The sequence below is a fragment of the Lineus longissimus genome, chromosome 2 (assembly GCF_910592395.1).
Source record: "Lineus longissimus chromosome 2, tnLinLong1.2, whole genome shotgun sequence".
Lineage (NCBI taxonomy): Eukaryota > Metazoa > Nemertea > Pilidiophora > Heteronemertea > Lineidae > Lineus > Lineus longissimus.
The window spans coordinates 16,765,189-16,779,807 of record NC_088309.1 but is presented as its reverse complement, the minus strand read 5'-3'; the positions used below and the strand labels follow the sequence as shown (position 1 = coordinate 16,779,807).

The 14,619-nt window shown below is 39.6% G+C and overlaps 2 protein-coding genes across 3 annotated transcripts in view; one reads left to right on the top strand and one right to left on the bottom strand.

Moving 5' to 3' along the window:
• Nucleotides 1-5,569, top strand: part of LOC135482680 (transcription elongation factor SPT6-like) — a 49,911-nt gene extending 44,342 nt beyond the window's left edge. Inside the window, exons 29-31 of the mRNA XM_064762935.1 lie at nucleotides 112-183; nucleotides 1,160-1,308; nucleotides 1,937-5,569. Of these exons, the coding sequence (XP_064619005.1) occupies nucleotides 112-183; nucleotides 1,160-1,308; nucleotides 1,937-2,404 (689 nt within the window). The 3' untranslated portion in view covers nucleotides 2,405-5,569. The remainder of the gene's footprint in view (nucleotides 1-111; nucleotides 184-1,159; nucleotides 1,309-1,936) is intronic.
• A 2,528-nt stretch (nucleotides 5,570-8,097) lies between these two features.
• The window catches only part of LOC135482681 (tectonic-2-like), a 43,691-nt gene continuing 37,169 nt past the window's right edge, over nucleotides 8,098-14,619 (bottom strand). For both annotated transcript variants that reach the window (XM_064762936.1, XM_064762937.1), the window contains 3 exons: nucleotides 13,723-13,965; nucleotides 13,228-13,371; nucleotides 8,098-11,562 (listed from right to left, as the gene is read on the bottom strand). In XM_064762936.1, the coding sequence (XP_064619006.1) occupies nucleotides 11,394-11,562; nucleotides 13,228-13,371; nucleotides 13,723-13,965 (556 nt within the window). In that variant the 3' untranslated portion in view covers nucleotides 8,098-11,393. The remainder of the gene's footprint in view (nucleotides 11,563-13,227; nucleotides 13,372-13,722; nucleotides 13,966-14,619) is intronic.

Below are 14,619 nucleotides of genomic sequence, written 5' to 3'. Positions count from 1 at the left end.
TTGCTAAGACTGCTGCTGTGTTGAGGGCACCGAATCTGTTCTTTTCCAAAAAATTGCGGCATTTTTTTCGCTTGTCAACTAAACTGATCTCCCTCGGTTTATTTATTACAGGTACCCCTGGTGGTGCACAACGTACTCCCCTTGGAATGTCCACAAATATTGGTGCTACACCCAACCTTCACGGTAAGTTTGTCGAGCGAGTCTTTCTTCATTTCCATTGTGTGCTCGTAAGCATTACCTTGAAAATGCTCTGCAGTGTTCAGCATACAGTGTAAACTTTATCAATTTCATTCCGTTGCGAGGAGGAGGGAATGGCCCCAGATTGGATTGTGACATTACAGAGTTTTAGAAACTTCGGTTTGTTATTCTGTGCGGTCATGCTAATTTACACAACAGTACCCTTGGCAACTGTGCTGCCTGTCGTAGATTTATTTCCAAGTCATGTGCATTTAGTTATCCCAGGTACAATGCATAGTTTTCCTGTGAATATTCACTTTATCCTTTGCATTTTCATTTCATGCGATATTTCAGGAAAAGGTAATATACCTGTAGTCACGTCAGTTGATGTTGTTGTGATGCTTGTTGTACTTTGACATTAGACTCTCCAAAGAGTCCACATGGATCCATCGACTGCGCACCATGTCACCGCTCGGTCTCAATATCAAGGACAACATGTCCTGGTAACAGGAAACCAGCACTAGCTAGCGTATCTACTACTTGTTGTTCTTTGTGGTCATTGTTATGAGAAATATTTATAATATGTTGATGTGAAAAAACACCTATTCACTGGTCACCTGTACGTGATGCTTTAATACCAAGAAAATGTGACTTCCTCTAAAGTTAAGGCAAGAGAAACTTAAGCATGTTCAGTGGCATGGCACCATTGTGTGATGATTGAATATATTTTTGGGTAAAGTGTAAATATTTTGAGGTTGAAATCAAATACTGGAAGGTGTTAAATTATCCCGAGGGTTTTGTTATTTGGCCAAATTTCAAAAATAGGATGCAAGATTAAAGAAACGTATAAGTCTTATTGCTTTGAATCTTCCCATTCTCGGAATTTTCTGATCTAAATTTTTGTGGCCATTTTCTCCACATAAACGCAACAGTTAACTGTTGTTCAATCGTTAAACTTTTACGGTGTATGTTTCTCATCCAGGTCTTGATGCCGCCACCATTCAGCGGGCTGCAGCAGGTCTGCCAAGCAGTGTGTTCAACTCGTTGGCCCAGGTGGCCGGCGCCACGCCTCAACAATTCCAGAATGCTGGCAACTTCAGTGGAGGATTCGGTGGTGGATTCAATTACAACGTGAGTAGATTTTTCTCTTTCAAGTTTTCTGATGAACCAACATTTTCTAAGCCATCTATTATTGGCTGTTGTTGCATGCGCCACAGGCCGGTTAGACACCAGTATGTCTTTAATCAGGTTCTATTTTGAAGATTCCGTCTCCTAGTCTAGTGCCATTTCCCGGCTGCCAGGTTTGATTTCGGAGTTGTCTCTCCCAGACTAGCTGCCTACCAGGGTGAAGGAGGCCAACCCCCCCTCCCCCTGTCCAAGCATTATGTTAGTGCCATAAATAATATGCCAAATATAGAATGCTTCCTACTCCGCTTGGCTAGTATTAGGAAAATTTGAAAATCAATGCATTTCCCTCTTGGGAAAACATTCTTGAGTTGCATGTGTCTAAAACACTAGGCCATTGCTGGTCACTGATGAAGCTTCTTGTATCAAGTGAAAACTATGGTAGGTTTTTCCTACTAAAAACTCTTCTTGTGGTGAATGAAGTTTAAATTTGTTTGGAAGCATGTCGCACCAGAGTTAATTGCTTGTGCTACCTGAATTATTAGTGTATATTCACTGGCAACAATCAAACTGGTAGTGAAAATTTTGATTCAGTGTCATTTTAGTGATGAACCATGTCCTTTGTGTTCTTCAGCCGATGCAGACTCCAATGGGTGTCACACCAATGATGACCCCATCCTATCATCAGGGCATGACCCCTAGTGGCCGACACCAAGTCACCCCGGCAATCACACCAGGACGTGTAACAACTCCACAATACCAGCCGACACCACGATCAGGCTGGAATGCTGGTGGCCTTACCCCTCGAACATCAAGTGGTCTTACACCTCGCACCTCAAGCGGGATGACTCCCCGTGCTACACCAGGACAGCGGACACCATCAGGACAGCGACAACAACAGGTCCCACCCCTTGGACCCAACACTGATTGGGCCAAAGCGGCACAGATGTGGGCAAAAAAGAAACAAGAACAATCTGGTGGGAGGGCAACACCTCGGGGTACTCCTCGGATTACTACCCCACGTATTCAACCAAGCCCAAGGGTGCAACAGAGCCCGATGGTTGGCGAGGGAGGTGACACACCACTGTTTGATGAGAGATAGCCAGGAATGGTGTCTCTTTTGGATGATCTTTTATAGTGATTACATAATAGTCAAGATGATGCAAAGGAATAGTTAACCTAAAGTTGTGAGCTTTTCATTGGCGTGTTCATTTGGTATACCTGTATTCTATTTTTGAATGGATGCCAAGAAAATGTTGCATGATCGCTATTGAATTTCTAACATTATCTGGGTGACATGTCCGCCGATTATGATAGTTAACAAATGTATACCCTATCAAAAGTCCCTCAGAGTGAAAAGCACTAAAACTTTTCTTGTGGAGTTGTTGTAAAAACAAAAATACTGAAACGCATTTAAAAGAAGCGGGTTGGATCCACGGGCCAGAAAATGAGGGGACGTGAACTGCATTTCTCATCAAAATACTTGGTGTTATAAAATTTCATGGTCAATTTCAAAGATTTTCATGAGTTATGGGGGCATGCGTCTGGTGCGTCCCCCCCCCCCCCCTTGGATCCGCACCTGAAAAGGTCAGACTATTGGGCAAAAAAGTTAATAAAATCAATCTGTCCTGTAGTGTGACGTATGTGTAGTTTTTAGTGAATGTAAAATCATTGAGTATACTTAAAAAATTTTGTAAATATTTTACATGTATCATCACACATGTTCTTATATGAAGATCTCAATCAACGCTAAGAAACAAGTAATAACCACCCCAAAGAAAAATATCCTATTAGCAATAGCTGTTATTCAAAGGATAAATCATTGAGACCTCCAGCAACCAGTATTGAGTGGTGTTATGGGTTATGTAGTTCCACATGGTTTTTGGGGGACTATATTGAGGAGCTGAGGGGCTAATTTGGCCGTCTTGACTCAGGTGACTAATATACACAGTAAGAGCCCTGGGTCATGTCATATTCAGCACTAAATGTCTTCCTTGTACAAGCATGAATCATTTCAACATACTGTGAGAGACCCCTATTGGCGACTTCGTGTAACTTTATCTTGCCTGCCTAGCTGTTATAAAGTCCCTTTAACGAGGGATAACTCTTACTGGTTCTGGTTCTGGTTCTGGTTCTGGTTCATGATCGACAGAACCTCAAGTTGGAGCACGGCGTACATGTACAATACAAAACCGACAACTTTCTAATTTTTTTACCTCCTTAGGCATTGATATTACCTTTACATGCATTTTTGTCTTTCTTACCACAGGAAAAATATGATAGCTAGACTAAAGCTACGCACATGTATTAAAAGTAAATATTAATGTCTAACAAGGTCAAAAATATCTGCTAACATGTACATTTGATATTTGTCTTAAAATGATGTCGCTATGCATATTTGTTGGGTAAAAATCTTTTTTTCTGAGATCTTTACCCTGATTTTATTGAACCAGAATTTGCCACTAAAGTATGCACTAGGATACTAAATGAAAATAATGTACTAATTGACAGTAACTTTCATCAGATAAAGCGTGATTGAGATTGCATTATGCGTTTTTTGCCATCCTGGCTGAAAAACTGCACTGAACCACCATTTGATGATGTTACACTTACGATAGCCAACCATATTTTAGTTGTGTCATCTGGTGTTCAGGTTTTCCAGAAATTAGCGAGAACATCTTTTTAAGGTATTTCCCAAACTTTTAGTGTTTTAGAAAAAGGGGAAAACTTTTGTATCGAGTCATATCATGCGAATTCTGGGAATTGCATTTTTCAACCTATACAATGTCAAATAATGCTGTACCAAAGTTTTAGATCAAAATCGTTTGTGCTGTTAACTGCCAAATTCTGGTGAGCATTTAATTTTTTCGCAGATTTAATGATTAACTTTGATTCCCCACCCCTCATAAACGCAAAAATCTCTTTGTTGGAAATACTAAAAATTACTCCTTAATTGGCCAAAATAAGGAATGTGAATTTCAAAACACTTCAAAGAATTTCGCCAAATCTTAAAAATAAGGAGGGGCAAAGATTTTACGGTTTACAGTATGTATTTTTGGAGATATTTGGAAATTTCAAGTGTTCATATACTTTTGATTGGGAGGGTACTAGTAATCTCCCAAATGGCCTCGCATCACAGTTTTTAAAATCTTATTTTCTGTTTATTTATTATTTCTTCCAAAGTTAAGTTATAGTGATTTTGTACATTACAGACAGGAGCCAGAACTGCAGCCTGTTCCAATTGTTATAGTGCACCGAGTAATCTGCCTATGCTTTACTTCCTTCAGTGTCCACGGGTTATGCAAGAACTATTTCATGCATAAGGCCTGAATTTCGTAAAAATGAAACTGAGGTGAAAACTGAACCCAACGACAATTTGAACCGCACCTGGATTACAATAATTATTGTTGCCGTTTGAATTCTACTTGCTGTAATGTTAGCTTGAGGCATGTACTGTTAATGAAGTTGATCTGGGTTGTACAGTATCGGGTATCGCTTTTAGGTTCCACGGAAAAAAAAATTCATCCCCGCCAGAACCAAATTGTTGTTCTTTGGTTGTACAATATCACTTTGTTGTTTCATCAACATTGTTCAAATCTGTAGGCGACCTTGTGTTTGCCGCAAGATATATTGACATGGCTAAATGTAGTGCTTTGAGGTTTCTATTCTACACGCAACAAAGTTGGGGTCTTGTGAGTAATTCTGGAAGTTGAGATGGTGTGAACCCAGATTGCACATTTTAGCATCACAGGTGTGGTGCCGGGCTGCCGGAAATTGACAATAGACTCACCGAAATCCATTGTAAGGTTTCAAAATTGAGAGTGAAAGGATTTTAAAGGGTTGAAAGGTACATGTTTCGCCCCTCGATTTGACCAGCGACAAACGGTTCCTTGTCTATTTCCTACTGTCGATAACCGGTGTATTAATTTGAAAAACCACATTGATTACCTGCATTCTGCAATGCAAGGTAAATGGGGAAGCTAACCCTTCCTTGGGTTCCGTTCCAAAGCATTGAGTGCGAAAATAGAACGGTGGTAGGGGGTAGCCTCCCCAGTTTACCTTATTCAGTGAACTTTTATCAATAATTGGGGAAGCCAGGTCTCAGTTTGATTATGTATTCTGCAGAGAGGATATAAGTATGTGAATACTAGCATTGGCATGATTAAGTGAAAAGGTTTTTGTACATTTTCAAAAGTCGTTTTGGAAATCTTGTAAAAAGATAATAAACTACAGGAATCTGTTTGGTTCTTGTTGTGTGTAGTAAAAATGGATTTTGTTTTTGTCAGTATGTGTGCATTAAACTCAAAATATTTTCCCCCTTTCCCTTTACCCCAAAATGATAGCCAAGTAGACTCAGTCCTCACATCACCTTTTCCCGTTTGCAGTATTGTCCCTTGAACATGCTGTGACCGGCATTTCTTGAAGCTTCTGATCTTGGAGAGATGTTTTAGAATAGAAATTGATACCTCACTATCGATATTGATTGTCTCACCAAAACTGCTGGGTTGGAGCTAAAATCTTGACCAAAACCTCGGCTCTGCCTCGGTTTCCACTTTGGTATCAATTCCTTAAACAATAATATCACTTTGTATCCTTCAACAAACAAAGATGAAGAGATGTTTATTCATGCAATCTAGCCTGGCGATTCTGAGATATTGGCTCCCCAAATTTTCATATAATATCGAATATTGGACAGCGACCAGTGTGGGTGTGCAATCTGTCATTTATGAACTTGGAACAGCTGTTTCGCATCGCTGGTTTGCACTCCCCGCGGCTGCAGTGTTTGTCTAATTCGTTAGTATTTATCGGCTTAAAAGAGCAAATAGACTCGCCAACTGAGACCATTCCTGAAGATGAAAGCCAAGCTCCCATAGATATTATGTGCATTGTCACGCGATGCCATTCAGTATTTTTCAATCGAGATGGACAATGGGTGTTTTGCTGAAGATCCCTAACCGTGCAGGCCTGCATGGAAACTAATAACCACACCATAACTGCCGATACAAGAATAGTAATTGGGTCTCAAGTGATCAATTGAGTTGGACACGAGAGGTTACGCACCATTACAACTCCCACTGAGATTGAGGCTGACAGTCATTTAGTGAAATCTTCAATTCAACTGAATTGTTGAACACTTTCATAGTGATAAATTACCTGCACAATCATTTTTGAAATTCCAAATTGGAACTGTGAATTAGACGGATATAATGAAGTCGTCATCCAAGTCATAGGCAATCACTACGACTTGTACACACAGACCTGCCTACATGTATGTTTTAGCCGTACAACGTACGGTTTCCGACACCATGTGTACGCCATACAATTTGCAGTGCCAAAATACGTTTTTTCAAATGCTAAAAATACGATTTTTCAAAGGCTGAAAATACGATTTATCAAATCCTTTTGTCTGATTTTTTGGTCTAAAGCATTTTATCTCATGTGTTTTTTCTCCAAATTCCTGTTTCCATGTTATCCTCATATCGTATCAATGATATCGTAATCAGATAAACCTGTCCCCTTACGGACCTGTGTAACACAGGTTCGATTTGGAATTTTAAAGTCCTTGTACATGTACACGTAGTTTATCGACATGAAAATGTTCGTCCCTTAATTTAAATCAAAATTGTCACTAGATGACAGTATTTCACTCTCGAAATGCGCAACCCCTCTGATATCGAGTTGGAACCTGACCGCTGGTTGCTACATCCTTCTAATGATATGTGCAACTGATGTTGCTCCTGGTATGTGTGCCTATGCCAATCCTTGGAACAAGTATCTGAGGCTGACACTCTTTGTGTCAGGTCTGGCAGGTTTTGAGTCCACAACTGAGTAATCCCTTAGCAGACTTATTCCATTCGATGTTGTACCAGGCCAAGTATGATTCCACAAATAAGTGAGAAAGCGTCATTCAAACCGCTCAGTCTAGATTTTAGCTTGGTGACAAGCAGCTACTGGTGCGGTGCCAATTGCTTAAATTTCTCCCTTGAGAAACATTGATAATACTATCTGGTGTGCCACAATCTGTCCATCATCAATTATCGAGGCAAAATGTCAAAACCTGTCCTTAAAATTGGAACTAATGAACTAATGTTGAGAGGCTCAAGCTTCCCCTGATAAAACTTGGTTGTATCAGCACTGTTTTGTCTTCCAAGTCCTTGAGCAACACAGCTAAATCTACACCGCTTTATCCCTCATATTACATCAAAGAGCCCTCTGGTGCTTGTGCACATACCCACCCTTCAGCAAGGGCTGGCAGGTCTCAAACTCACAACAGAATATTCCTTCTGGCCACTCATTCTACGGGATGGACCATGGCAAGGAAACAATCACAACGAAGGAAACAGGAAAAATGGCAAGGGACGTCCCATTCTTGGCCGATGGCCCTGAAAATGTTGAATATATTGATGAAGTCCCAGTTTCCACCAGAAAACAACTTTGAAGGAGACAACGTGGCGCTTGTCGGCACATCACAACCTGTCCCCGACTCATGTGACATGTGGATCTGCAGACTTTATATTAATTAACTTTATATCAATTTACCTGCATGTGGTCTCATCCTCTCTAAACACGCCAAACGCAATCTGGGATAATTAGTTTCATCCTAATAGTATAGATGGCAACACACAACACTGAAAAGTTTCGACGTTCCGGTAAGATAAGCTCCACTGACTGTTCATCACTGGTATCGGATAACAGCACATGGCGGGGCGGCAGAAAATGGCTGCCGCAGCGAAAGGTAGAGCACAAAATTGTCCAGAAACAAGGAATCAACAAAGTCTCACTTTTATTCTATCATTTTATTGTAAAGGCTTTATATGCACAATACAATGTATGTATCAAAAAATATCTAGGCATGATAAGAATACCATGCTTTCTATAAAACCTGCAAGACCCTTTTTGACACTTCAATACTAATCAGCCATAAATGGAGAAAAGTCTTGGAGTGAAATCTCCCTTTGCAGACACCTCTGTAATTATCACACCCTCTTTACATTGTATTTTTTGGTGCAAATTTGGTCATTCAAGTTCAATATGACCTCAGTAATCAGGACACATCTGTATAAAGGACAGCACCAGTCAGTTCCAAGGGTGTCCTTATTAGAGAGAATCTACTGTATAGTGATTCCAACTACTTTCTACCTTCTGCGAGGCCTTCTATTTATGGTAATCTTGTATCATACATGGGTCAGTGACATTTTGACAATATTCTTGTCACAATTTTGTGCAAATTGAAGAAAAACTCATTTCTTGACCATATACCAAAGACCTTGAGGATGCTGCAATACATATACATGAAATCTCAAATAGGCTCTACTTCTTAATTTGCTATGGCCAACATCAAGAGGAAATAAAGTATTTTCTTCTTGCCGACATTGAATAGATGTACTTTACGCTATCTTCAAATAACTTACAGTATAAAATATACCTCTTGAATCCCAGTGACCGACCAGACGGTCATTTTGAAATAACGTTTTTTCCCACAGGTCGGTCTCAGTGACATTTTTATTCCCTTGAGCTGCGACGCTAGCTTATTGCTTGTTTTAGCGTGTTTGATGTACAGTAGGGTCAGTTAGAGCATGCCTGGGTAGATGGCGCCTCGGTACCGGACTTTTGCGGGTGCTATACATCCTGAAAGTCAGATCTAATTTCGCAACCCCATGACCACCCTGGGATCCGGGGATTTTCAAGTTTCGGGATTCAAGAGGTTAAGAAGAATGAAATTGTCACCTCAAACTAAAGGAACTAAACTCTCCAACTAGCAATACAGTGATTACATGTATGTCAACTGATAATGCTACCAGAGTAATACAGGACCAGCTATGACCTACTAGCATATCATCTCCAGCTAAAATTACACATCATTCAACATTTACAATAGTATTCTTTGAAGTACTGTGGAAAAAAAACCTAATTTCATATAAAACACAGCTAGTCACATCCAAGGTGTGGGATAAATTACTACACTCACTAGTCTTATACTCTAAACCCGGAATATTCTCGATCATTCGATTTTGCAGTTTTGTGAAATTGCATATTTTGACAACTTCTCTGTTAGAATTTCTTTTTCAAGGGCATATATTTTCACAATTACCCGTAAATGGGAAAATAAAGGCGTGCAAAATTTTCCGGGTTTACAGTATCATATAATGTACATCCTATCATGCATGAACATAATGTATCATAACATACAAACAACCAAATAAATATTCTACAAGCAATAAAAAAATTATTTCAAAATAAAAAAAAACCTATATGTAAATGGGTTTGGTTGTGTTTTTAAGCTGTATGTGTTTTTTAATGTGACTGCATTTGTCTGCATCATTCACTCTAAACAATTGGAAGTCTCCTACAATGATCCTGGTGACAGATTATATATCACTTACAAAGGACCCTTTAGACACACGGATTTCTGGAGGAATGATGTAGTACCAACTAAATACAATGTAAAGGCACATGACTATTCGGAAACCACCCTGCAAGCAGACGGTCTCAGGACTCCTGGCTAATGCCGACATTCAAGATGGATGGTATGAATCTGCTGTGAATTCATACCAAATGAGTGCGTCATTATGTAAGCGGCCATTTAAAAAACCCTTACAAAAAACTTTTTAAGTTCAAACTTTTTTTGAAATATTTTTCGCAACAATAATAAAACACAAAATTATAAGAATACTGACAAATGAAATGGGCCAAGGGACCTTGAAAAGTAGATAAAAAAACTGCAGACGATATATGATGTATCATTGCTAGAGGTACCTACCATATTTTTTAAAAAAATTTCGGACCAGTATTAAGCGATCAATGGCATATTTTCACTTTTGACGTTTGGCCCTCTGGTGGCCAAACCGTGAATCATATGATGCCACGATTTGGTGTCTGAGTAGGGGTTACCCAGGGGTGCATTTGTACCAAATTTGAGATCTCTGGCTAAAGCGGTTACTAAACATGCCACCGTTCTCCAACGGCGGTGCCGCCAGACGACCTTGAAAAGTAGGTCAGAAAAATAACGCGGTGGATATATGATGCACCATTGCTAGAAGTACAACCATATTTTTTTCAAATTTTTCGGACCAGTAATAAGGGAGCAATCTCATATTTTCACTTTTGACTTTTGGCCCCCTGGTGGCCAAACCGTGAAGAGTATGATGCCACGATTCGGTCTCTGAGTAGCGGTTACCCAGGGGTACCAAATTTGAGATCTCTGGCTGAAGCGGTTTCAAAATGTGCTGCCATTGTCTAATGGCAGTGCCGCCGACAGACTTTGACCTCTTTGACCTTGAAAAGTAAGTCAAATCAAAAACCCGGAGGATATGTGATGAAGCATTGCAAGAAGTACCTACCATATTTTTTTCAAATTTTTCGGACCAGTATTAAGGGAGAAAACGCATGTTTTCACGTTTGGCCCCCTGGGGGCCAAAAGAGTTCGAAGTAGTTTTTTGTAAGGGTTTTTTTAATTGACTGATATAAACACAATGAAAGACTCATGCATTCGCATTCCTGCCATAATGAAATAGAAAACAAGATTTCTGGATAATATCCTGAAAACCACATTTGAATTGGTGCACTAGTTTGTGAGATATTGAATGAAGAAGGTGTCGACATTAATATGATCAGGACTGTACCATGTCCAAAGTTTGCTACTTTGCAGAAGATGATGGGAAGTTGAAGAAATGGAAGTAGGCATGCTAGTGACAAATGCAGTTGATGATATTATAGACGTCATCAGCTAACGTGCTCAGAAACGAGGGTCAATTCAGTTTTCCACCACATATTTCGATCTCTTTGTAAAGATCGTCAATTGATCTCTTTCCAGAGAAGTGCCAGGAGTGGTGGGTCTCTGTCATGGGGAAACAAAATGTTCAACATACTCTGGTCATTTTTCACCATCATGTGCACCCTGATGTCGAGTCAACAGAGTCAGACCTCATTACTTGGCAAAGTTGGCCATTCCATTGGAAGAGGCACTCCTCTGGAGGCAAATTTAATCAGTACACATCATTAATTTTAACTCGGACTACATGTACATAGACAGTCAAGCACCATGTTGAACTTGTTGATATGAGATGGACGGTTGTAGATGGCATATGCGTTCACCACCACGGACGAGTAACCATAAAAGTTGGGACAAGAAAAAGTAGGAAAACCAAAAACCAAGCTAGCGTATACTGGTACGATTCTTGGGTATAGTATTTTGTGAATGGATAAAACAACTGAGAATTGCATTTCTCCTCCCAACATTTGCCTTGGAATTGATGTAACCTGAAAATAAAGGCAGAGAGATCAAAATTACGCCATGCAAAAGGAAGGAAATGTTTCCAGGATCGTGTGCTCACCTTGAGAAGGTCATGGTCACATGTTCAATGAACAATTTCGAGCTTCTTCAGATGAAATGACATGTTCAATATTCAGTGTCTATATTTCTATGATACCTTTTTCATATCATCCTGAGTTATGACTCGCACAAGGTTTTATGATTGCACTACATGGAGCTGCTATGACAGCTTATCAAAACAAAATTCAAATGGCTGGTAATCATTTGAGGAAAGACTTATAGGAGCGACTTGACAATTCACCGCCATTTCCCAAAATGAAAAGGCAAGGGGCTATTGTGCTCACCGTATAGATATTTGGTGGTTAGGAGTTATGCTGGTTAACCCTTTCGCTGCGCAACCCAAAATTTCTATTTTTCTCTACCATTCTAATTCCTTTCATTGGCATTCATGGAGGAATACTCATAAATAAAACACTATTGTCATCTATCGGACATTTACGGAACTGCATATTAGTCTATAACACATAGGAATCAAGATAGGCGATGCCGCCAACTGGCGTACGGCTGCACGATAAACATTTTTATTTTAGTTGCCAATTGGAGTACATCTGCAGGGAAAGGGTTAAGAAACATATATGTCAAATCAAAATCAGTACGACATGTGATGTATTCTTGCTTGGAGTACCTACCATAAAAATATTGGAGACAAGTCACTATTATTTATTGCACTTTTTACCTTTCCAGTTTTGCAAGGCACTTTACCTTACTTACTTCTCTCCACCCAGGAGTAAGTTGGTAACTAGAGATGGCAAACTATGAATGTTAGTCCTGAGCGCTGTATAACTGCAGCTCGGACCTGTGATACTCCCAGAGAGTAGAGCTTGACCCACGAATTTACAGGCCAATAGCTAGGGGTAAGTGATAATGCGAAGCGCTTTGAACAACTGAAACCAGTTGGATTTAGCACTATATAAGTCTCATGATTATTATTATAATGTGTACATGTATCAAATTTCAAGTTGTTAGCTAATAACGGTTAAGAAATGTGCCATCGTTATACTCAAATGGCCAATTTTGGCAATTTGACCTCTTTAACCTTGAAAAGTAGGTCAAATCAAAATCTCATACGACATGTAATGTATCCTTGCTCGGAGTACATGTACCTAACATAAAATCATTATAAAAAAACAAGTCCCTAATAAGCAAGATATTGCACTTTTTACCATTTCAGTTTTGGCCCCCTGGTGGCCAAGTAGATCGTAGGGAGTCATAGGTGCTAAATTTCAAGTTCATAGCTTGAGCGGTTATATTTAAAATGTATTTCCGCTATCGGGATTTTTTAGAAATTTTATTACAAATTCAAAACTTTTAACTAACAGCGTCGGCCTTTTAAAGTGCCATAGTTACATGGCCCCCTGGTGACCTAGTCAAGAATCAGATCGAACCGAAATTCAGTTTCGGAGGTCACCTGACCTGGGAGGTCAGTTGCACCAAGTTTAAAGTTCATAGCCCTAGTGGTTAAGAAACGTGCCACTGTTTTTGAAACAGGATACAGACGACGGCAACACTGCGGTATTGTACCAGACTCCCCTACGATGAGCCCAAAAGTCGCAGTGAATTCTTTAGTCAGGCCGACTTATATTATTTCTTACCTGATACCATATGAAGAGTTTCTCGGTGCATCGGAGAAGTCAACTGTCGCTGTCATTGTAAAGCGCTGAGTTTCTGCTGAGTTATTTTTACATGCTGTGCCCTGTGAACCAACACATCTCATTTCTAGAGTCGACAGCGTGTACCTAAATCAACAGAAATAATTCCCAAAGTAAGGAGATGACAAATAATAACCGAAATCTAAAATGCCTCTCTATTTTCTTCATCTGAGGCTCTTGATACCTTCATTTAGGGGAAGATGCAAAATACAGTAAACTTGGAAATATTTGCATATGCTTTGTATTTTCGCTGTTACATAAAATTGCCAAAAAATTTGGCCGTGAAAATGAAAATCTTAACTATTGTAACCCCGTGTTGTGAAAACACTAAATCAAAAGTTGCAATTTTACAAATCCGCGGTACATTGTACCACTAAGTTTGACATCATACTAAAGCCAGGGCAGGGACCATGAAAGATATGAGCAGCATCAACTTACGATATAGCGGCTCCAACAATACGATGAATTTCTCGGCCGTTGATGTTCCCAGTGTAAGCAGAGAATATTGATATATGAATCCCTGTCGGAATGGAGGAACATCTCCCTTTGATCTTGTCGATTACATTAAAGATGTCATGGGTACCGTTCGGATAACCTGTTCGGCGAATCTGCGCTTCGATAGATGCATTACGGGCGGTTGCATTCATAGGTACAGGGAGGACAGTGTCTGAAAGATTAGACCTGAAAAATAAGAAACAAACAGTTCAGAGTAAACATCAGCATAGTTGGGTACGCAAATTCATAATTTCACATCATTTGCCTAAAGAAAAACTGCGGCATGAGAATTCTTTTGTTTTCATTAATTAGCGACTGAAAGTAAAATGAGGTCTGCATGTATTCTTATCCACTCTTTTTTCCTGACTGCAGTCATGAACCTGTCAATGGGTTACAAACCGTATTTGTCATTTAATTCTTCTTTTTGAAAAAATATTCAGAAGTTAGTTACACTGGCCCAGCTTAAATCTATTACAATGATATTGTTAAAATAATACTGTATAGTCTGGTTCAAGATGTTCAGAATCTTGAAAATCGCTCTCATTTTCACAATTGCTCATGGATTTTCATCAAACCTACCTCAAATTGATCATTACAGCATGTTGCTGGGTTCTGATCCTTACAGAAATTCATTCCAACCACAACCGCTTCAGAAAATGTTGATTTTGTGCACTATAATGAGCACCAATGCTAAGTGCATGTGCCAAACACGGCGGGTTATGATGAGGCTACTTGCAACAGAGCATCTGGAGCTTGTCCGACATCATTTTTCAGGAAATTTCTTCATAGGCGTGGAACCCTCATGCAATTGTGTGTACTAAAATTTCCTGTGCTGGAAAA